Source organism: Nuphar pumila, chromosome 7 (assembly GCF_984573655.1).
Source record: "Nuphar pumila chromosome 7, dmNupPumi1.hap1.1, whole genome shotgun sequence".
Taxonomy (NCBI): Eukaryota; Viridiplantae; Streptophyta; class Magnoliopsida; order Nymphaeales; family Nymphaeaceae; genus Nuphar; species Nuphar pumila.
In genome coordinates, this window is record NC_143255.1 from 106049342 (window position 1) to 106073878 (window position 24537).

The 24537-nt window shown below is 39.5% G+C and overlaps 1 protein-coding gene across 1 annotated transcript; it reads right to left on the reverse strand.

Moving 5' to 3' along the window:
- Positions 1-7232: 7232 nt before the first annotated feature.
- Positions 7233-10890, reverse strand: LOC149832783 (auxin transporter-like protein 3). The gene is made up of 7 exons (XM_090013302.1): positions 10738-10890; positions 10200-10385; positions 9953-10065; positions 9662-9845; positions 9424-9521; positions 9095-9302; positions 7233-7763 (listed from the first exon to the last, which is right to left on the reverse strand). The coding sequence occupies exons 1-7, from the start codon at positions 10888-10890 to the stop codon at positions 7233-7235; spliced, it is 1473 nt and encodes a 490-aa protein (XP_089869428.1).
- Positions 10891-24537: the final 13647 nt, after the last annotated feature.

The following is a 24537-nucleotide window of genomic DNA, read 5'->3' on the forward strand; positions in this document are numbered from 1 at the left end:
ATGTTATAAGGTTGACAGAAAAAAAAATCATAATGATTCAATCATGCAAATATATGTTCTAAGGTTGTCAAAAAACTCTCATAGTGATTCAATCATGCATATATGTGTTCTAAGGTAGTGAAAAAACTTTCATAGTGATAAAATCATGCTTATATGTGTTCTAATGTAACAAAAAAACTTTAATAGTGATGAAATCATGCATATATGTGTTATAAGGCAGTCAAAAACTTTCATAGTGATGAAATCATGCTCATATGTGATGAAATCATGCATATACTAGCTTGAAATCTAACGACATGAAACAAATGACATGAAACTTTCATACCTGACAGGCACCTGCAGATGAAGTTCTCCTATCTCGAAAAAAGCTACATAACTCATTACGGACAACGTCAGAAATTGCTTCAAGTAAATAATCACGCATTGTATCCTTAACAAGCTGGTAGACACCATCCCAAGAATTAGGTGGGTCAGTCGGATGCTTGAAGTTGATGCTGGTGGGAGAACTCTGATAGCTGTGACTGGAGGAGGCAACAACTGGTGATGTGTTCATATTACTCCCAAACCCGAACACACGACCCTTTTTGGGTTCACCTGTTGCAGTCACCCATACTGCAGGATCAAAAGACGGATGCTGAGTGGAGTCATCGCTATATCGCTCTACCATCTATTGCTCGTATGACTCCTACAAAGTAATGATTACAGTGTGAACTAATAATTAATAATTATAATATTTATGATAACTTGTATATTATAATATTTATTAATACAATAAATACGTACCATTGCCGTTCTCACCTTTTCTGATATGAACTCTTTTATGGTCTTACGTTTATGTGTTTCAACAAACACATCATTGTATGACACAATACCTCCTTTTTTTGCTTCCTGCGAAGTTAAATGATAAAAAATTATTTAACAGGTATGCAACAATACTTATAAATTTGACAATATATATATATATATATATATATATATATATATATTTATATATATATTGATGAGTTACCATTTTCTTCAGGTGGCTCCCAAAAGTCCTAGATCCACCTATGTGTAGATGGACATCGGGCATCTTCGCTGAGCGGTTTCAAAATTCAAGCTTCGCCCACTTGTCGTACATTACATCCCAAAAATCTGACCTGATAGTAGGAGGGTCATGGCCCTTCCACTGCAGTGGATTATCTATCCTGCTAGATGTTTTTCTTGCTGCAGTATTCATATTGTGCAGCATGTCTGCAAATCGACTATCAGTCACCTTCTGCCACACCTTCCACGTGTCATGCTCCTCCATCGTAGTCGCAAAGTGATTCGAAGCCTATAAATAATTTCAGAAAGTTAGTAGACATGACTATAAAAAAAAATTAAATATGAAACACATTAACTATGAGAAACGATTGTATACCATGAATCAGGACCACAATCTGTCCAACACCTCATTCGGGTACTTTTTCCATTGAGCGATCAGTCTTGGTAGATGTTGAATTAATGATTGCCTAATCTTTTGTATTACTTCTTGTGGCTCGATCCTCGCGCTGCACATGAATTGGTACACATTAACTATCAATATATAATATTTATAAGATAAATATAGGATAAGTGAAAATGAAATACTTATGGTCGATTATCGATATACACTATTTGAATGAGTCATCGTGTGTCAAACTGAGAAGACACTGCATCCAGCGTTGTCTCGAGACGTGTATGAATAACTGGTGTAGGTGAGTCATGTGCAGATGAAACATCATCTATAGAAAAATGAGTTAGAAATTCACACAATGCGCATTTAAACTAATCAAGTATACAATTAATTAAATGATATACCTATCGAAGTAGCCTGTGAAGATGAAGGTTGAGACTGACTACCACTGGGTGCTCGACCACTATGACCTCCACAAACCATATTCTAACAAATAAAAAATGCAACATATTCAAACATTACAATACCTTCAAATCATTCAAATTATTGCAATATATTTCAATACATTCAAATCCTTCACATCAAATATTGTAATACATTAAAATATAAGATATGACATCACTTGCTAATCATGGATAACTTATCCTTAACTTGTAATACAATTGGATCAGTTACACAACTCTATATCTTCATGGACATATAATCAAATAAAAAATAACTTCATGCAAGACATTCAAATATTGTAATACATTCAAATCATTCAAATCATTGCAATACATTCAAATCATAACTCTATACCTATCGAAGACACATAATCAAATCGAATTGTGCCAAAACTGTTGATAAAAATGTTAACTGCTTAGATATGTATTTTCTAGTATCTGCAGTCAGTTTTCGTATTGTGCCAAAACTTAGTACCATCTACGCCTACATCATTGTCCGTGTTTTTAATGGTGGGTAGTATCCGAGTCCTTGATGCTGGTTGGTCATCTCCTTTTCTTTTTCTTTTCTTTTTTAAATTAGCAAGACGGGGTTAGGCAGACCCCAACCAGTTACACCAGATGATCAAAACATTACAATTCATCTAGGGAAACATAGATCATATAATCAAGAAGCTTGTAAGTGTGGATATATTGAGAGTACAGGGCATGGATTGAATGGTAAGTAAATTGTCAAATACCTTCTGATCTTCTCCTAAACCAAGATCGTGAATTTTGGATATGCTGCTGCCACAACAAGAAATCTATGAATTAGTGACGTTCGCAATCCGTCGTTAATTCGTCGTTGTAAAGTTTAGCGATGGATTAGCGACGACTAACTTTCATCATAAATTTTTAGTCGCTAATTAGCAATGAAACATATCTATCACTACTTCCATCGTTAAATTATGATGAATTAGCGAATGCTATGATTCATCGCAAGGCCGTCATTAATTTGTAGAGATTTGGGTTTGCGACAGATATGAATCTGTCACTAATTTTGTCGCTATTGTAGTGGCAGAATTGCGATGGATTAAAATCCATCGCACAACATCAGCCGATTCAGTTTTGCGATGGATAAATTTTCGTCCCTAATCCATCGCTAAATTGAAGGCCGATACTAATTAGCGACAGATAAAATCCATCGCTAATCCATCACAAAAAATAAAATAAAAAATTATTTAAAATATAAATCTCGAAAAAAAATTCTTGCGATACAATTTATATATCATGTGTATAAAAAACAATGTACATATAAAAAATATATATACAAAGCAACTAAAATAATTTATCGATCCACTATAATCCTTGCCAAGTTTTAATTATTTACAAGTGAACATTTACAAAGAGTTTCTTTTGAAACAACAAGAAGGTACAATAAATTCAACATATGAATCTAATCATTGCCAAGATTTTTTTCGTTATCTTCTTCATTGTCTTGATCAGCTCCTTTACGCGGATTATCTTCAGCATTCTACAAGAGAAAAGAAAGGTTAGTATTGATAAATAAAATATAATGAAATAAATTATATATAATGCACCTAAGCTAAGGCAATCAAAGTAACATGAGTGAATTACACATAGTCTAGCTAGCAATAAAGTGAATGATATTAACAGAATTCGGATGTGTTCTAATGCTGACAAAAAAAAATCATAATGATTCAATCATGCAAATATATGTTCTAAGGTTGTCAAAAAACTTTCATAGTGATTAAATCATGCATATATGTGTGCTAAGGTGGTGAAAAAACTTTTATAGTAATGAAATCATGCTTATATATGTTCTAATGTAGTCAAAACACTTTAATAATGCTGAAATCATGCATATATGTGTTATAAGACAGTAAAAAACTTTCATAGTGATAAAATCATGCTCATATGTGATGAAATCATGCATATACTAGCTTGAAATCTAACGACATGAAACAAATGACATGAAACTTTCATACCTGACAGGCACCTGCAGACAAAGTTCCTCTATCCCGAAAAAGCTGCACAACTCATTACAGACAACTTCAGAAAGTGCTTCATGTAAATAGTCACGCATTGTATCCTTAACAAGCTGGCAGACACCATCCAAGAATTAGGCGGGTTAGTCGGATGCTTGAAGCTGATGCTGGCGGGAGAACTCTAAGAGCCGTGATTGGAAGAGGCAACGACTGATGATGTGTTCATATTACTCCCAAACCCGAACACACGACCCTTTTTGGGTTCACCTGTTGCAGTCACTCATGTTGCAGGATGAAAAGGCAGATACTGAGTTGAGTCGTCGTCATATCGCTCTACCATCTGTTGCTCGCATGACTCCTACAAAGTAATGATTACAGTGTGGATTAATAATTAAGAACTATAATGTTTATGATAACTTGTATATTACAATGTTTATTAATACAATAAATACATGTCGTTGTCGTTCTTGCCTTCTCTGATACGAACTCTCCCGTGGTTTTACGTTTATATGTTTCAACAAACACATCCTTGTATTGTATAATGCCTCATTTTTCTGCTTCGTTCGAAATTAATTGATAAAAAAATTATTTAACAGGTATGCAATAATACTTATAAATTTGATAATATATATATTGATGAGTTACCATTTTTTTCAGGTGGCTCCCAAAAGTTCGAGATCCGTCTGTGTGTAGATGGGCATCGGGCATCTTCGTTCAGTTTTGTGCAGCCTTCGCTGAGCGGTTTCAAAATTCATGCTCCACCCACTTGTCGCACATTGCATTCCAAAAATCTGACCTGATAGTAGGAGGACTATGGCCCTTCCACTGCAGTGGATCATCTATCCCGTCAGATGTTTTTTTTGTTACAGTCTTCATATTGTGCAACATATCTATAAATCGACTAGCAGCCACCTTCTACCACACCTTCCTCACGTCATGCTCCTCCATCGTAGGCACGATGCAATTTTTCCATTAAAAATACACTATCCAACGGTTGATTCCTACCAAACTCACCATGCCAAGCACATTCACATGGTTGGATTTACAAAAAAAGTGTTGAAAATGTCTCCTATTTCTAGTTCTCATGTTCTAGTGACTATATATATAAAAACTAATCATATTAGGCCCAATTTTTCATTTTGCTCTATAGGTTTTAAGTGTTTATGATATGTATGAACCGTTAGATGTGTTCAGCATGATGGATTTAGTAAGAATCGACTCTTGGATCATGTTTTTTTATGAAAAAACATGATTTTATGAGCCAGGAAAAATCAATACCTTCATAGCCATTGATTTTGGATCACTGAAAAAACCTGTATACAGGTCAGATTCCGGTGATCCAAAAACTGGTTCTCACTAAACAAAACCTATAGATCATATCTATAGGTGTTAGACGTAAGAAAAAATACCTAAAGCTATGATTTTTAAAGGGCCTAATGAGATCTAACAAAAAAGGGGCTTAAGGACCATTTCTCTCTCTCTCTCTCTCTCTATATATATATATATATATATATATATATATATATATATATGTATATATAAGCATGAGTTGCATGGCAACCAAACATATCAGTGGCCCCACATGTCCATGATGCATGTGAAACTCTATGTTGGTTAGTTAAGATCTATATTTTCTTTTGTTTTTTCAAATGTTGGACCCCAGAGAAGATTCAGCTCTGCTGTTGCCTCGTCTGTAAAATATGAGAGAGAATCTTCTTTCGATGTACCCCAATATTTAAGTTATTATATAATAATTAAAAAAGAAACAATGTTCATTATTTTTTTTAAGCAATAAAATGAGATTCTTAACGTTTATCATAATTTATCCGAAACAGGTTTTGAATATAAATGTGTATATAGATTGCTCTAGGGCTGGACATTTCGGTCTCAAATAGATTTACTGGATACAAATTTGGTCTACAAATTTAGTACAAGCTTGAACCAAGTTCCAAGTTAAACGTAGATAGACTCATGTTTGCTTTAATTTGAGGTTAAATGAGTCCAATAAAAGCCTATGTACTTTAGGGATCAGATCCTTCTCACTACAGCTGCATGGGCACTACACTATAAAACAGCCTGAATCGAACAGGTGTTGCACAGCCAGGCAGGGCATCACATGTTTTGTGCAATGTGATTCACCTGATCTGACATCGTAAAAACTTTACTTGGATTTCATCCAAACTGATGAAGTATTAAATGCATCAAGGATGGATCATAAATGGAGTGGATCTGATTCAACCCATGGACCGGTAGTGGCTAGGTGTTGAACATGAAGGGTTTTGCGTCAATATATATATGGACTCTTGGACCCTTTATTAAACAAATTAAGTTGATTTATGTTGATAACATAATTTACACAATAACATAAATAGACAATACATGCACCTCACCCTTTCGTTTCACAAAGTCGCGGCGCTTTTTCCCATCATTTCTTTCTGAAACGAATATTGTATAGTTTAGAGTGCAAACAGCAATTGCTAAGTTCAAACTAAAAAATAGACAAAAAAAAAAACAAACGAAAATTGACTATATTTGGTCACTAGCTTAATTGAGGGGTCTTTTTTTTTTTTTTTACTTAACTATAACCCGAAGAAACCTCACCCTGAACGAAGACCTAATCGCGCTGGCTCAGCCTGCCATACCTATAGTTATCATGCTGACAGCGTAAAACTCCGAAACTAAGACCCTTGCTCGCGAGCCTTATGCTACGCGTTGCCTTGCACAGAAGAAAACTCTCATGAAAATTGAATCTCATGGGATCATAACCAGCAAATAGTTCCTCGGTTGGTCTCATCATCCGCAAGATGTATGCCCGCAAGGAGTAAAGGTGGTTGAGAAGCATCAGGCACGGGATGGATGGTGACCCAACGGTAGGGGGAGGAGGTATCCTATGCTCTCTCTCTCTCTCTCTCTCTCTCTCTATATATATATATATATATATATATATATCTATATATATATATATATATATATAATAGAAAATAAAAAGAAGAAGAAAAAGCACACTTTACATCATTTATTTTGCGCTTTACTCGACATGCTATAACTTTCAAAGGGCATACTGTACTGTGAGATAGACAGAGGAAATACAGAAAACATATTCTGCAGCTCTAACAATAGATTCAAAGTTACATTGTCGCTAAAAAAGGGACTAAAAAAAGAGAAAAGAAAAGTGTCGAGCCTAACATGTCACTGCACAGCTCTTTTTGAGTTACCAAAATCATTGGTATGATGTCATGCGCCCCTCTTTCCTTTTCTTTTTTTGAACCTTTTTCATCATCACCACCATCATTACCACCTTCGTCGTTCTCTTCATTTTTTCCCCCTCACCAAAGCGACGGGTACAGATTCTCCAAAGACCAAAGGCAAAAAAAAAAACACAATTAATCAAGGGCGTTTTTGATGATGATGGTAAGCAGGGGCCGGGGAAAATGCTGTTGCATTGGAGGGTGGTGGTGTGGGGGGATGCTGTTTGGGAGGTGGGCATTGGTAACACTTGGTGAAGAGCCCGAAGGTGTTGACCTGGTGAACGAAGTTGGTCACGCTAGCCCACCCACCGAAGGAGAAGCCCACGACGAAGACCCAACCCACCACGAACATGTTGACCAGGAACATGCCGACCCACCTGCCCACGAACCAAGGCGGACTCTCCACGGCGTTCTCTCGAGCCGAGGCGGTCCGGAAGGTGAGCATGTGAGCGAGGGCCGGGATGATGTAGACGGTGAAGCTGACGAGGAGGGAGCCGACGGTGGAGTTGATGGGGCCGAAGAAGGGGAAGACGATGGCGAGGAACCAGATGGGGATGACCACCGGCAGCCTCGCAAGGGCTCGCTTGCAGATGCTCTTGGCCTCGTGCATCCCTATCACCTTCTCCCACACGAAGTACAGTGGAGTGCACGCGAACCCGAATGTGATGAACTGCTTATTAGAGTTATTCGTTCATTCAATCCCCATCAAACGATGAAGCAACAAAAAATGATATTAGTACTTTCAGAAGATATTTAGAGAAAATTGCATTAATTAAAGTCTCTCTCTCTCTCTCTCTCTTTATCTCTGGTCATGAATCTATCGATTCCGACTCGTTTAAATGATAAAAGAGACTATTGATAATGAAGGAAAGAAACAGTGTCAGTACTCTCTCTCTCTCTCCAAAGCTGTATTCGTTCTAACTTTAAGACTTATCTCGACCAACTAGCTTGTTTTATATAAAATATATAAATAAAAACAGAAAAAAGCTTTGATAAGGCTAAGCTGAGACAAACTCATGCTGGATCTTTCAAACAAGGAGCAATGAATCGAACGCAGGCTCATAGTTTCCAATATTTCAAGTTGGTGTCTTCAATAATGAACCGAATTGGCTCGTGAACGAGCCAAAATTGGTTAGGTCGGCTACTATTACATCAGGGCTCAGCTAGGTGTTTGGAGGGCTGGTAAACGAACCCAGTAACTCGACTCATCATGAACTCGTTTGCGTAGGTGATGATGAGCCGAGCCACGAGCAGCTCGTTAAGCATAAACTAGGCAATCACGAACAAGGAGTGTTCGTCTCGGCTTGGCTTATGTAAACTTGTAAAAATATAATATATAGAATTTAAGTGTAAGACATTATAGTTCTGTATAGCGAGTTAGAGTTAGAGTTCTTTACATGTACATGAGAAGTTTGGGGTCCAAAACCTATAGTGGTACCAATTTTGAAATTCATTCCAATATTTTAACATGTGGATGGACTCGTTTGACTTGGGTTTGGCTTGAGCTCGAGCTCAGCTTGTCGAACAAGGCATGTTCTGTTCGTTTGGCTAGTTTACTAGCCCTAGCTAGGTGTTAGAGATACGTGCCCTAAAGAATATGGTGAAAAAGAAAGAAGAAGTACGGCAGAGAGAACGAGTCGTCCTATGCGAGTTCGAGACAATCATCCGAGTCGAGAACCCCTACGTAAGATTCCCGAGACATTCCAGGGGTGGAAAAGACGCCCCCAGATGTGACCAATCATCAACCAATCCCCTGGTTTTTTGTGGCACCCCACAATAGCAAAAAGATCGAAAGCTTCAGTAGTTCCCCTATAGTTAGAAAAACGTAACGTCTTTTCTGCACTCTGCAGGATCAGTCGGACCGACACATCCCGCGTTTCTCTTTTTTATGTCTTGGAAGGTGAACTGCGTACAGGAAGAAAAGAAAGCAAACAGAGAGGATAAAAGGAAAAGAAAGGGAAGAGAGAAGGCTACAGAGGGAGGGGGCCTCATATTCAGAACCTGATGAATGAGCATCAGAATGACAGCTGCATCTCTGAACCCCGTCTTCGGAAGCAAAGCGAAAGCATTGGAGTGGTTGAGAAGCATGTCCCCAAATGCCCAATACATAGCCACAGCAGAGGGCAGCGTTAGTGTCAGCACATACACAGTGGCCAGCAGATATATGGACTTGAACTTTTGGGGCTTCCACATGGCGTGCATTATCTCCCTGCACCACACCGATAAATCGATCGTTTAATTCACACACCTCCTCAACCAGCAATACCATATTCATAACAATACTACTCATATTAGATTCTCCCCTTTTCCTATGGGGATTAGAGTCTTACACAGTCACAGCATGCCCTCCAAACGTATACAAGATGTTTGTGGCGCCAGTGAAGTAGAGAACTAGCTTTGTTGGTCCTGAATGCTGCACTCCTTCAACCTTTTCAAAGACCATTATAGAGATGACGACATAAGAGACTTAGAATGATGAGAGTTCATGTAAATCAATGAACAAAGAAACACCATTTTAACAATATTATGTTCGTTGGATGCTCATAGTGGTGTTTGTTTGGCTTTTACCTGTCCATGAACGAGAGCAGCAATGGTCATGTACCAAGATGTGTAGGTGGTCATCACCAGGCCCAGGAAGGACCAGATTCTGTAGTTGTGGAAAGAAGGAATGAAGACTGTAGTGGCGCAGCATGCCCCAAAAATGTATGTCCATGTCCTCTTGTCAAGATTATCATTGATGTAGTAAATATTACTGTGTTTGTTCAAACCAATAAAGTAAATCAAACCATTTTCCATGGCACTTGATTGATACGATAGAAACACAGAATATATGACAGAGAGAAGAAAATAAATGAGGACCTGGCACACGCTATGAGCTGGATCACAGATCCAAACAGAAGGAAAGTACAGTTGAAAGCTAGACCCGCGTTCCTCCAATGCTTCCCAAGAAGCCCGTCAAGAACTTCAAACCACTGTGATCAATCAAAACATCAAAGGTTTAAAATAGAAAGGAAAGCCATTTATTTATCAATGTAATAGAAAAAAAAGATATCACAAAAAGACTGTTCCAAAGGGAAAACAAGGAGAAAGGTTGTGAGTGAATAACCTGAATGACATGATTTCTAAAGTCAACCTTCTCTCTCTCCTTCCTAGTTCTATATTCCACATAAAGGATGCTGATTAGATATGCTGTCCAGCTACCCATCAGTCCATAGAAGAGCTGAAAAATGATGCCTGAAAGCATCCCCAGTTGAGAGAAAGAGTATGGCAATGTGAGCAACACTTGCGCCACCTGAAACAAACAAAAACAACAAAAAAAAAGTAAACCACCCATCTCATAATGAGAGAGAAAGAGAGAGATGCAATACAAAGTGAAAGGAAAACATGAGAGAACTGCTGTGAACATCAGAGATGTTTTAAACATATCACAAATGTAATGCAACAAAGAATGCAAAATCCAAGTGTATAAATGTAGCAAAGAAAGGAGAAAAAAATTTGAGGTGCACATTATCTGCTTGAAAAGCGACGGCAAGTACGACAGGCTAAGCCAGCGCGGCCAGGTCTCTGATCCCGAACGTGGTTTCCCCGTGTAATAAACATGAAATGATGATGATGGTGATGCAAGGAAAGGAAGATGGGAATACCTGATTGGAAGCGCAACTGAACCAGGCATCATAGACGGAGCCACCATGCCAGAAGAATTTGGAGAGACTGGTTTTCATGGTTTTTGGTTTGCCTTCTGTTTCCATTTCCACATAGTTCCCCGCCACCACTGTCTCCACCTTGTCTGTGGCCATACTTGCAGGTGGTTCTAAACAGAGAGAGAGAGAGAGAGAGAGAGAGAGAGAGAGAGAGAGAGAGAGAGGGTTGAGTGCTTGGATTTCTGGAGGGTTGGGGTGGTGTTTGGTATCTATATATGCAGGAGGCCAGGGCTGATTTTGTTTGCTACAACGGTAGAAATGATCGGCGGTTTCTTGAGATAATCGGCAGCTTGACCAAAACCGCTTTTGCAAATAGAGGGGTTTGATGGTTGATTAAACTTTCTCTCTCTCTAAAAAAACACATGGCTTGGGCGCACGAGCGGGTTGCTCCACTCCACCGGGCCGGATCAGGAATTAAAAAATCGGTAATTTCCTCCGTACCGTTTAGACTGTGCCAATTTATGAAGTTACCCACCTTTAAGCGTGAAAATTACATTCCTCTACCATGATGTGTCGAATCTTGTTAACATTTTGGCTATGCAACAAAATAACACAGTAAACATTGTACTGGCCCTTGTCATAAAGTTTTTGAATCTTTTTTGTTCAATGTGCTAGAAATGTGATACTTTCAATATGGTTAAAGTTTGAAAATAATGAGTTATTTTGGGTATTTTATTAGCTTTTGAAAATACCATGATAAAATTACATTATTTTTGAAACGTTGCCCGATCGATCTAACTATTCTGTGACATTTACTGTTTCATAATGACCTTTAAATTGTAATTAATACCTATATTGTTGATTTTTTTTTACTAAGCCAAGTGAAAACCCAACTTTCATCAATGGTTACCAGGATGGGTGGGGAAACCAGCTGACCTAATGCAGACCCCACTGATAAAACTCTACAACTAGCGTGCCCTAATCCAAGCTTGCAAACTTGCAATGTCTTTCAACTTGAAACCAACCCACCTTACCCAAATGTGTGCAAACCCTTGGGGCTACATGTTCTACATTATAAATGCATAATAACTTTTAAAAAAATATACTTGTTTTATTGCTTTCTACTTAAGGACATCCACATTACCCTTATTTATATTCAGGGATATATGAAATATGCTAGAGAAAATGTATTGATGTTTTATTGATCACCTACTACCATGACAGGTCATTTATTTGGCTAGTTGTGTAGACAAGATAGGGCATGGATGGCAGATTTGAAACTTATTAAAAGGATTAGAGTTGGTCAGGGAAACATGATGTTCATGTATAACGGAGTGAAAAGATTAAAGAATAGTAAGGGGAGGTGGAAATTATTCCACAAAGACGATAGGCATGATTGCTTCCAACGAGGGTGTCTGCTTTACAAGAATACAAAAGGAAGGGGCTCACATGGATGGTCGACACGAGTCTCTAACAGCCCTCCCAATGCCTTCACACGGGCCTTCGTTTTGTAAAATCCTGTGCCCTAGGGAAACGGCAAGGCCCGATAATGAAAACATTCCTTTTACAACTCTCGAAAGCTAAAGGCGAAGAGAGGCATGATTGGTGATAGCACGAGAAAGCCCACCAAAAGCAATCTCCTTATTATTTCTCTCCTTTACCCTACCCAAGCCCTGTTATCATCAATACAGGCCTACTAAACATTAGCACCCTTGGAGTTTGTCAAATGTAGAGAGAGAGAGAGAGAGAGAGTCATACCAAATTATTCTTTTCTTTATAGTAGATAATGAAGGGTAAGATCATTGCCATGGTTAAGTAGGATGGCTAGTGGGATTTAATATTAGATCATAGGGGAATGCAACAGACAAAAACAGGATGTATAAGAGCATCATTCTCATTATCAGCTTTTAATGGAACTTCTTGTCATCCATTAGTGTAATTAAGTTCGTGGCTTCTCCCCTTTAACGCAAATGAGTATGTTGGCGTGCATTTGATTTACTCAATTATCAACTCTCCATCATTTTATGTTTAATGTCTCGAGAGTTTGACCAACATCTATGATTTTCCAGACATTTTTTTTTCGCTAAGCCATGAGAAACCCGCTTCTCGTTGGTAAAACCCTTGAGGTCTTCCTTCTCACTAGAGGGTACACTCAGCTTCGATCTTGTAGCAAGAGACCTTTATAGGTTTTAAACTCGTAATGTATTGTCAACGTGGTGACTCACAAGTCACCCCTAGCTGACCAGTTGGAACTCTTGCGGGCTCAGGGTGGTTGAGTTGATGTAACAAACTGAATAGCTGCTCATTATAGGTGAGAACAGCAAGCTGGCTCAACTTGGGTGGCTGATGACTGACTCGAGGGTTTATCAGACTCGAAACCCAATTGAGCCTGATGCCAGGAACCTTTCTCCAAGTGAAGTGGTCACTTTTGAATTGGTTTGGTCGTCTCTCTCTCTCTCTCTCTCTCTCTCTCTCTCTCTCTCTCTCTCTCTCTGTGTGTGTGTGTGTGTGTGTGTGCACGCGCGTATCCTTTCAAAGATCAATCAAGTCTGCACAAACAATGACTCACTAGGAAGACAGTTCAAGATGAATCAATTTCTTTTTTTTATAACTTGAAAAAACTGCACCTAACACGACTTGGTCACACTGGCTCAACTTGCCATACCTACGGTTAGTTTTAAACTGTGTTGGAAATCCTTGGTCACATCCACATTGATACTCTAATTTCAACAAGAGATGAGCGTGGGTTTGGATTCAAGCACAGGTAGTGGACTACAGCCATTAGTGTGAGTTATGATTGAAGCTCCAGCACTGCCTTTTTTTTTTCGAGGGAAGCCTTTCCTGCATTTTGTTATTCTTCCGGTTCCATTGCATAACCCAATCTTTGGTTCACTAGAGTAATCTGAAAAAAAAAATATTGAATTGATAAACAATACTTGACTTTCGGTGAAACCAAGAAAATCGAATGAAGGACTTTGCCTTGTGTGGCAAGTTGTTCACCACTTGATTTGTGCTTTTCAGAAATAATATTTACCAACTTTCATGCTTCTAGTTCTTAACGCTGTGCATATTTTGAAACCTAAGGTATGGCCATGGATTGATAGTTTGTCAGAAAATACTGACATATATATATATATATATATATATAGAGAGAGAGAGAGAGAGAGACCTGTTTGTTCTCACAAGCTTAACGGGTCCGGGTCGATAGTAAAAGGAAGAGAACCGTACCATGCAAGGGCCGTTTAAAGTCCTGACATTAATAGCGCTGCTCTGATCTTTGACTAGTCTTGGTAGAGTACCGGACTCCTGAGAGCAGTTACCGTCCTGTCCTATATTATGACGTTATATTCTATATATATTAGCCCGACCCTGCCCGCTAATGGACTGGGCTGACTGGGTCGGCCCAATCAAAGCCCGGTTCAGGCCGACCCATTGAGAAAACTCTGGCCCACGGCTCTCCCACCCCGGCCCACGGTTCACAGAAAATATATAATATATATCAAGGTTTTAAAACCCGTGACTCGGAACTAGACTCGTTCTTTATTGACTTGTGACTCGGCGGGTCAACTCGGTGACTCGGATCGGGTTTTGTTAACTTTTGATTTTAAAAGAAAAACAATATATAATTTGTCTCAAACCATGTTTTTCAGTAAACATATAGTCCACTACAAGAAACCTGTGGATTAGCGACAACCTAAATCCGTCGCTAATCCGACGCTAATCCGTCGCTAAACTGTTTAGCGACGGATTAACGTCGGATTAGCGACGGATAACTTTCATCGCGAATTTTTCGACGCTAAGTAGTGCCACAACTTATCCATCGCTAATTTCGTCGCTAATTTGCGACGGATTAGCAACGGATATGATCCATCGCTAGTCCTTCGCTATTTTAAATTAGCGATGGATAATATCTGTCGCTAATCCGTCGTTAAATTTTAAAAAAAAAATAAAAAAAAATTGCTCGCTGCCGGCGCGTTTTCCGTCAGGAAGCAAATTTTTTTGTACAGAACCGACGTCGGGACGCTCTTCCGCAGCGAGCCAGTCATGGCTGGAGACGGGATCCGGCGAGGGAGTCAGGATCCGGCGAGGGAGACGGGATCCGGCGAGGGTCGTAGTGGAGACGAGATCCGACGAGGGAGAGGCGGAACAGGCGGTGGAGACTGCCGAGGGGCACCGCCGGGAGGAGCGGTCAAGGCAGGCGGCGCAGCTAGGGTTCACGGGGGAGAACTTGCAGGAGGCATCGGGCTGGACGACGACGCGGAGGATGGAGGTGCCATTGGTGCCCGAGCAGTCTCCACCGAGAGGTGCCTGAGAATGGAGGTGTCGTCGGGCTGGACGACGAGACGGGGACAAACGGATCGCTGCAGAGCGGCTGTAGAAGTTGTGCGTGGTGCGAGAGGTGCCATCGGGTTGGACGATGAGACGGGGACGGAGGGATCGCTGCAGAGCGGCTGCAGAAGCTACGCGTGGTGTGAGAGGTGCCTGAGAAGGTCGACCTCCGTGGTGTGAGAGGTTGTTGCGCATCGTCAGAGGAAGGTGGGGATGGTTTAAATCGAACGGGAGGAGGGAAAAACAGAGGGAAGAAAATTTTCGAACGGGGGGGAAGGGGGGTGGGGGAGGGAAAATTTCGCGCCTCAGGCGAGACGGGTTCAAATCGAAAATTAGCGACGAAATTAGCAAGGGAATTTTTTCGTCCCTAATCTGTCGCTAATTATCGACGGAAAAATTCCCTCGCTAATTCCGTCGCTAATTTTCATTTATTGTAGTGTTTTGGCGACAAAAAAACGCTGTCGCTAATCCGTCGCTAATTAGCGACGAATATATTTTCGTCGTTAATTTTGCAAAAATTTCAAATGTTAGCGACAAATAGTTTTCGCTCGCTGATCCGTCGCAACTTTGCGACGGAAAAAATCCGTCATAAATTTCCGTCGCTAATTAGCATTTTTCTTGTAGTGGTCTAAAGAGTTGACATAATAAAAAATTGCAAGTGCAGAGTAGAAAAAGTACAAACTTCTTCATAACAAGGTCACATGGAAAGATCAAGTTACATGAAGAAGCATATTGAGCCAAAGATAAATAGAAATAAAAAGGACATTAATGAATACCTTAAATTCAAAGGTGATTAGCTTATTGAGCCAAAGCATGCTGCTCATATTTGACTCAGGTTTAGCTAGAGGAATATTGATTGTCCCCAGCTAGAACCTCTAGGTTGGAAGAAATGGTTAGAAGATGCAGGACAAAGGAGGGACCGAGCAATTTTCATTTGCATGTCTTTAGTATTCAATGAAGCCCCCCATGTAACTGAGTCTAGAAACATACTTAAACTCAAGTTTCTAAATAGAATGGTTTAGGAATTTCAACTAAACTTCTCCAGAAGACACCCTATCTTTTGTTAGCTTTCCTTTCTAGTGATCTCACCTCATTGAGAACAACAACACATCATCTTGCATAAAAAGCCAGATTGAATTAGTTGCAACAAGGTAAAACAACAATAAGAGACTGAATCACCAAAAGAAATTCCAATTATGACCAAAGGAAATGCTGTCACATGGATACATGTACATGCATATTGTACAAGATCAGCACAACTGGTATGATATGGGTGTTTCTGTCAAAAAATAAGGATGACAGGGTACTGCATAGGTGTGGGTGCAGGTATATTTAAGATTGCAAAAAAAGAAATTCACAAGAATATGAAGATACAAAATTTCAAACTTTGTACAAGAATATATTTGTATATACAATGAAGGATATGATATGAGTGCATAAAGTGAGAGGTGCATTTAAGATTGCAAATAGAGAAATTTACAAGAATATGAAGATAAGCAAATACAGACTTTGTACACAAAATGTATTTTTATATATAATGAAGGATATGATATGTGTTCATAAAACAACACTCAAAGGCACCCAACACCAGAACATGAAGTACAAGCACCGATACGTGTATTGCTTCACTTTTTTGTTAGATCTTTGAATCATTTTTTTTGCCAATATGTTTAATCAACACATAAAGATTGATAGATTATTGTATCTTTGAACTGGTTTGTCTTGTAATTTATTATTTATTATTGAACTGTTATTTTGAAATACCCAAAAAATCAAATTTCAAATATCCCAGAACTGGGTTGAGTCAGGCTAAGTCAAGTTTACCCTGCCGGGTTGACTCGCTGGATGGCCGGGCCGAGCCGAGTCACCGAGTTGACTCGGCCAGTTTTAAAATCTTTATATATATACACATGAGCTGAGCCGTCCGTGGGCCCACCTCTATATATTATCAAAACACCTCTCACTTAATAGAAGTGAGATGTGCAATGGGAATTGGACATCTGCCATTTTTTTTTATAAGCAAGCTGGGGTTAGGCAGATGCCGATTCCCGACCAGGTAGAAAGGAAATGAAAACTGATACAGATCCAAAATTGACGGGAACCACTCCGGTGGTTTTTCCTTCCGAATCCTATTTACACCCGAGGAAGCCATCTTAGCGAACCTTTATGAGGTGTAATTGCTCCATGTGGATAAGTAATTGCACCTCACCCTCTTGAAAGACCGGATGGAATTGGCGAAAGAACCCACTGAAATTTCGATGGAGTGGTCTCCAGCAGCGAGTTTATAAAACTTATCCTACCCAAACTCCATAACTCTTAACACTATTTGTTCAGAGTGAGGAATGCGCTGCAAAGTTGACTGCCAAACTTGTAATTCATCTTCGAGAGTAGGACCTGAGGAAATTGACCAACCCATTAGCAGAGATCTTGTAGAGGAGTCACGAATAACAAAGCCGACCTGCCAGTGATATGTAAACATGGAGTAAATGGAAAATGATAGCCATCCAGAGTTGGGCAGAGTCCACCGATTAGCAAAGAGCCACCTCTGAAAAATTATCCGTGTCGTGGCCTAAAATGCATGGAAGAATTCTCTCACGGACTGCATTTAAAGCATCAATCTGAAACTTTGAAGAGGAAGAGCGACAATTATCAAAGAGAGTATTGTTCTGATAATCCCAAATAGATCTGACAGTTATTTGATAGAAAATTAACCAACACCCAGATATGTGCTTTTCCTGAAACTTGTATCGGGACCATTGCTTAAAATGAGTAAGAAAGATGTGAGAATTATGCCGTTGTCTGTCAAAAAATTGAGCTATTTGAAACCAAATAGGAGCAACCATCACACAGGATGTAAAAAGATGGTCTTATGATTCTTCCTGAGTTTGGCATAATTAGCATCGGTTTGCTAATGCAATCCCAATTAACTGAAGACATTGTTGAGTTACGAGCCTGTTGCTTAAGGCCAATCTGAGGGTAAGTGCCGCACGTGGACTATGTCCCGGGAGCCATATGAGGGAACTGAATTCAAAATGTTCTCCTTTAGTCCGTACCTTTCCAAGCTAGGTTAATAGAGATTTGAGTTGAGGCTTTCCAGTTGAGCATATTAGGTTGGTTGGAGAATGAAATGTTTGGAGGAATAAAATTGATGATCTGAATCCTTTCCTGCAATGGAATGTAAGGGCAGCCTAGAACACTTTGAGGCAAAGTGGTAATCAGTGTTGTGAGAGGCGTACGCCTCAGAGGCGAAGCGTAGGCTCAACGCCTCGCTTCGCCTCATCGCATTTAACAACCTTGGTGGTAATCACCTCGTAAACAGAAATAAATGCTAAAGTTTGACATGGCATACACAAATTAACATGGTTCGGCTATGCCTACATCCATAGATGAAAACCTCGCTACTCTCTCTTTATTCTGTTATGCAATATGATCCATAATACAAAGCTTATATAGACTATTCTGAACAGATAGGATAGACTAGAAAACAACCGAATAGAGTTACCAAAGTAACTCGGTAAGTTTTGGATAAGGATAAGAAAAACCGATCTCCTTATCACAAGGAGTCGTATCCAGTGTTATGAGAGGCGTACGCCTCAATACCTGAAGCGTACGCCTCATAGGCGAAGCGCACGCTCAAGGTATTGAGGCGTTTCAGGCTTGAAACACACGCTTCACTCATGTGAAGCACACGCCTCAAGTCGAAACGTGCTTCGCTTCTAAAGCGTACGCATCTGTGTAGTCCCTACAAACCGCCCCTTTCCTGCCAAAATCCGTCGTCGGGGACAGTGACGAGCAGGTTGGCGCCATTGTCAATGGGCTCAGACCACTTGCGTGAGAGTCGAGGTCAAGTTCGTAGAAAGTGAGATGCTTCTGAGCGTCGATGGCAGCATGGCCGGAGGGGTCCTAGTTGGCTTCAGAGTAGTCGAGCTTGATGGCGGCAAAGATGGAGTTGTTGCAGTCAACGACAACGATGGAGTAGACGAGGGTATGGGACTTGTGAGCCTCGAGAGGGGTGGAGATAGGGAGGTGGGCAGTAGTGTCGCGGTTGAGGGCGTAGATGAGCTTTTGCTTCTCGCAGGCGCCGATCATGACGGCGCGACCCTTGGGGTCGATGGCGAGGAACATACCCGGGACGATTCAGCGGCAACCAAACTTGCTGAAGGTCTCCTGGTGGACCTTGTCGAAGGTGTTGCGCTCCTTGTTGTACTCGAGGATGATGCTGCACTCGGAGTCCTTCTGGGAGCCGGTGAGGCAGAACTGGGTGAGGGAGTGGACGACGCCGAAGACCGAAAGAGAGAGAGAGAGAGAGAGAGAGAGAGAGAGAGAGAGAGAGAGACGGATGAGGATGCTCTAGGGGTTCGGGACTCGGGGGGTGAAAATGGATCGGGTTCGATTGGACCCTCGATTGATCATGAAGTTTACACTCCAACGCCTCGAGGCTTACGCCTCGCTTCATAACATGCTCAACGCCTCGCTTTGCCGACCTCAACGCATTTAACAACCTTGGTCGTATCCATCTAGACTTCCAACAATCTCCCCCTCAAGTTGGTTGGCGGATATCGATCTGCCCCAACTTACGCAAGATATTGCAATGTCTTTCTTTTCCTAAGGCTTTAGTAAATATATCTGCTAGTTGATCCTGGATTTTGACATGAGGAGTTTTAATGACTCGAACCTGGATTTTTTCACGAACAAATTGACAATTGAGCTTAATGTGTTTAGTTCGTTCATGAAACATAGGATTAGCTCCAATATAGATAGTGGCTTGATTATCACACTTTAACTTCATAGGTTCATCAACTCTGATTCCCATACTTGATAGCAGGGACTTAATCCATATAAGTTCACAAAATCCAAGAGCCATAGAGAGATATTCAGCTTCAACACTTGATCGAGCAACAACAATTTGTTTTTTGTTGTGCCAAGAAACAAGATTGCCTCCAACGAACACACAGTAACCTAATGTGGTTATACGGTCATTTGGGTCTCTGGTTTAATCCACATTAGTGTATCCAACAATGTTTAAGTTGTTATTTCTTGTCATCAATATTCCATTTCCAGTAGTTCCCTTTAGGTACCTAAGAATTTTGTATGTTGCCTTGAGATGAGTTTCTTTAAGTTCATGCATGAACTAACTTAAGTAGTTCCCTTTAGGTACCTAAAAATTTTTTATGTTGCCTCGAGATGAGTTTCTTTAAGTTCATGCATGAACTAACTTAACAAATTGACCGCATACGTTATGTCCAGTCGAGTGACGGTTAAGTAAATAAGACGACCAACCAGCCTTTGGAATTCAACAATGTCACTTACCTGTTTTCCATCTTCCTTTTTTAATTTGCTGCTCATGTCAATAGGAGTGTCTATATGTTTGGCGCCAAGCATACCAGTGTCTTTAAGAAGATCAAGAACATATTTCTTTGACAGATGAAGACCCCTTTGCTTGAATGAGAAACTTCTAAACCAAGAAAATATCTAAGAATTCCTAGGTCTTTGATCTCAAATTTTTAATGTAGTTTCTCTTTCACCTGTTCTATCAGAACTTCATTATTTCTTGTCATGATTAAGTCATTGACATAAATAAGAATAATAGTTGTCTTTGATCCCTAGATAGAAACAAATATGGAATGATCAACAAAGCTTCTTTTAAAACCTATTTCAACAAGAACCATACTTAACTTAGAAAATCGGCCTCGAGGAGACTACTTAAGGCCGTATATGACCTTTTTTAATTTGCAGGCCACTTCTTCATGATTTTGAACATGATATCCTAGAGGTGGTTCCATGTATATTTCTTCCTCTAGATCTTCGTGAAGAAATGCATTTTTGACATCAAACTGATACATTTTCCAGTTTTTATGCATGGCTAATGAGACAAGGATTCTTATGGAGTTCATTTTGGCTACATAAGCGGAGTTTTCATTATAATCAACACCTTTTGTTTGAGAATAGCCTTTCGCAACCAGTCTCACTTTATGTCTTCCAATGGATCCATTGCTATTATACTTGATTTTGTAGATTCATCGACATCCTACTATTTTTTTTCCTTCAGGACGGGATACCAGTTGTCAGGTATCATTTTTGTTGAGGGCCTAATTTTCTTCTGCCATTGCTTTTCTCCACTAAGGATCAAGTTTAGCTTCTTGAAAAGTGTTAGGTTTATGGTGAGAGTAAACACTCAGGGCATAGGATATGTAGGATGGTGAGAGGCCTTTAAAGGAAACATACTTTTGAATGGGATGACAAGTGGAATGCATGAGTGAGGATGATGCCAGGTAAGTATAGAAGTCGTTCAGATGGTCGTGAGACGCGGGTCAATCTTCTAGTAGGGGCGACAAGGACTTCATTAGAGGTTGGTTCATTAGGTTCATCAGTAGTGTTTTAATTAGACTCAACTGGAGTGGCAGTGGATGGAATAGTAGGAGCTGCAAGAGTTTCATCATAGTTTTGGACATTGGGTAGAACCAATTTTTGTCCCTTTTCAGTCTCCTCTGCGGATGGACCTCGTCAAAAAAGGTAACTGGTTCATGAAAAAAATATTCTTGCTCAAAAAAATGCACATCTCTTGAAATATAAAATTTTCTTTATTGAGGATCAAAGCATCTGTACCCGTTTTTGACATTAGAGTATCCCCAAAAAATGCATTTAACTTACCTGGGCTCAAGTTTTTCTCGATGATTGATTTAGCAATGAACAAATACTTTGCATCTAAAAACACATAAATGGGAGATTTCAATGGGCTTATCATAAATAATTTCAAGGGGTACTCACCCCTCGATAGAGGAATTGGGAAGTTGATTTGAAAGATAACAAGCAGTTCCCATAGCCTCAGGCCAGTATTCCTTGGGAATATTTTTTTCAAACATGATAGCTCTGGCTATATTAAGTAGCTGTCTATTTTTCCTTTCTGCAACTCCATTTTGTTGTGGAGTCCCAACGCAAGTATTTTGAGGTAAGATCCCATGAATGGCAAAAAACTCTTTTAAGATGTCATTGATGAATTCACCCTCATTATCTGATCGTACGATTTTGATTTTTTTTATCAAACTAAGTAAGAATCAGTTGATAAAATTTGATAAAATTTCTGAAACACTTTTGAAACTTCACCTTTATTTTTAAGAAAGTAAATCCAAGTAACTCTTAAATGATCATCAATAAAAGTAACAAAATAATTGAATCCTAAATGAGAGGAACTGGGGCAGGTCCCCAGACATCAGAATGTATTAACTAAAAAATAACATCAGATCTACTATATGAATTGGAAAAAGAAAGACGAGTGGCTTTAGCATATTCACAAGCATCACACGCACCCTCAACATCAGGTAAGCGAGGCAATAATTTATTTTGAGTCGTGTTTGAGGGATGGCCTAATCTTGTATGCCACAATCTTCTTAATTCTTTGAGTTGTAGGCAACAAAGGCTTTAGTATTCTCTTCCAAAAAATATAAACCATTGCGCTGATGCCCTTTACCAATCACTTTCTGAGTCTTTTGATCCTGAAAAACCACATCATTAGTCGAGAAAATAGCAAAACAGTTATGAATTTTGGTAATGCTGCTAATTGATAATAGGCTGGTTGGAAAACTAGGAATATAAAGAACTTTAGACTCAGCGCATCCATCAAAGAATCAAGTGGTACCAATTCCTTTTACTGGAACCTTGCTGCCATTGGCAACACACACAAATTCTTTTGTAGTCAACTATACATCTTGAATTTGGGATATTTGGTCGGTCATACGATCAGATGCTCTGGTGTCCATGATCCATTGATCAGGTAAAGTCATGAAATTCAAGCAAAACATATTACCTGCATCAACTTCTTGATGAGGGGGAACGACAGATTCATCAAGCCAAGATTTATTTAGCTGCTGCAGAACATTGGTGAGTTCAACAATAGACACGAGATTTGCTGCATAGGAATATGTAGTCCTATTTTTTGGAGGTCTGTTGTGCAACTCCCAACATTGATCCTTTGTATGGTCGGGTTTCTTACAATAGTTGCATATGAATTTAAGCTTTCGAGGATACTCCTTTCGATCAGGATTCACAGTAACTATAGGGAGAACGTTCGTCTTGAATCCTATTTTTTCAACACCAGATTCAGTAGCTTACAAAGTGGTATTCATGACTTTTTGTTGAGTTTCCTCATGTTGTATTATAGAACAAACATTATTAAAAATAGGCAATGACATCGACAACAAAGTTTGGCTTCGAAGAGACTCATATTCGGGCCTAAGACTCGCCAAAATTTTAAAAATCTTATGCTCATTGTGTAGTTTAATAATTTCGAGATCAACAGTAACAGGACGATACTGAGCCAGTTCATCCCATAAGCCACAAAGAGCCCCCAAATAAGAGTAGAAAAGTTTTTCTTGCTGATTATAACAAGAAATTTCTTGTTGTATTTGAAAAATACGAGCAAGATTATTTTGCCCTTCATACATATCAAAAATACTTTTCCATATTTCTTGGGCTGTTTCCAAGAAAAGAAACCCCTCAACAATGCTTGGGTTCATAGAGTTGAGGAGCCACGACATAACCAAATGATTTGTTGATTCTCATTCATCATAACCGACGTTATCTTGATCTAGGCGTGCAATTTTACCAGTAACATATCCCAGTTTTTCTTTTTCGCTAAGAAAAAGACTAGTAGCTTTAGACCAACTAAGATAATTGGTTCCATTTAATGGAACAGTGGTGATTTTAAGAGTGGGATTCTGCTCTTCAATCACCATCTTATTATTCTGAGAGTCTTGCAACATAGCCATGACAAGACGCAGAAAAGAAATACCTGAAGATGGTGACAAAAAAGAGGAGGAAGATGAACATCGTAAGAACTGAATCACGCACTTATGAAGGATCCAAAAGATGAGCTCTGATACCATGTTAAAGTTTGACATGGCATACACATAATCACACAAGAACCAAAATTAACATGGTTCGGCTATGCGTACATCCACGGATGAAAACCTCACTACTCTCTCTTTATTCTGTTATGCAATATGATCTACCATACAAAGCTTATATAGACTATTCTGAACAGATAGGATAGACTATAAAAAAACCCGAATAGAGTTACCAAGGTAACTCGGTAAGTTCTGGATAAGGATAAGAAAAACCGATCTCCTTATCACAAAGAGTCGTATCCATCCAGACTTCCAACAATAAAATGAAGCTACTTGTAGCAAGTAGATGACAAAGGAGTGTCTAAAACACCAACCAATGGGTAAGGACCAAGCCAAGGATCAAACCAGAATTCAACAGTGTGACCATGACCAATTTGCCATTTGACATGGGTTTCAATGATGTTGATGCCCGATTTAGTGTTGCACCATCCGTGTGAGCCTTGTAACCGAGTGACAAGACCCCATAAAGATGTGCGACATAAATATTTTGCTTGCATAAGATAACACCACGGATTGTCCAAACCAGTAGCAAGGTTCTAGGCAAATTTAGTCAACAAGGCGCTATTAACAT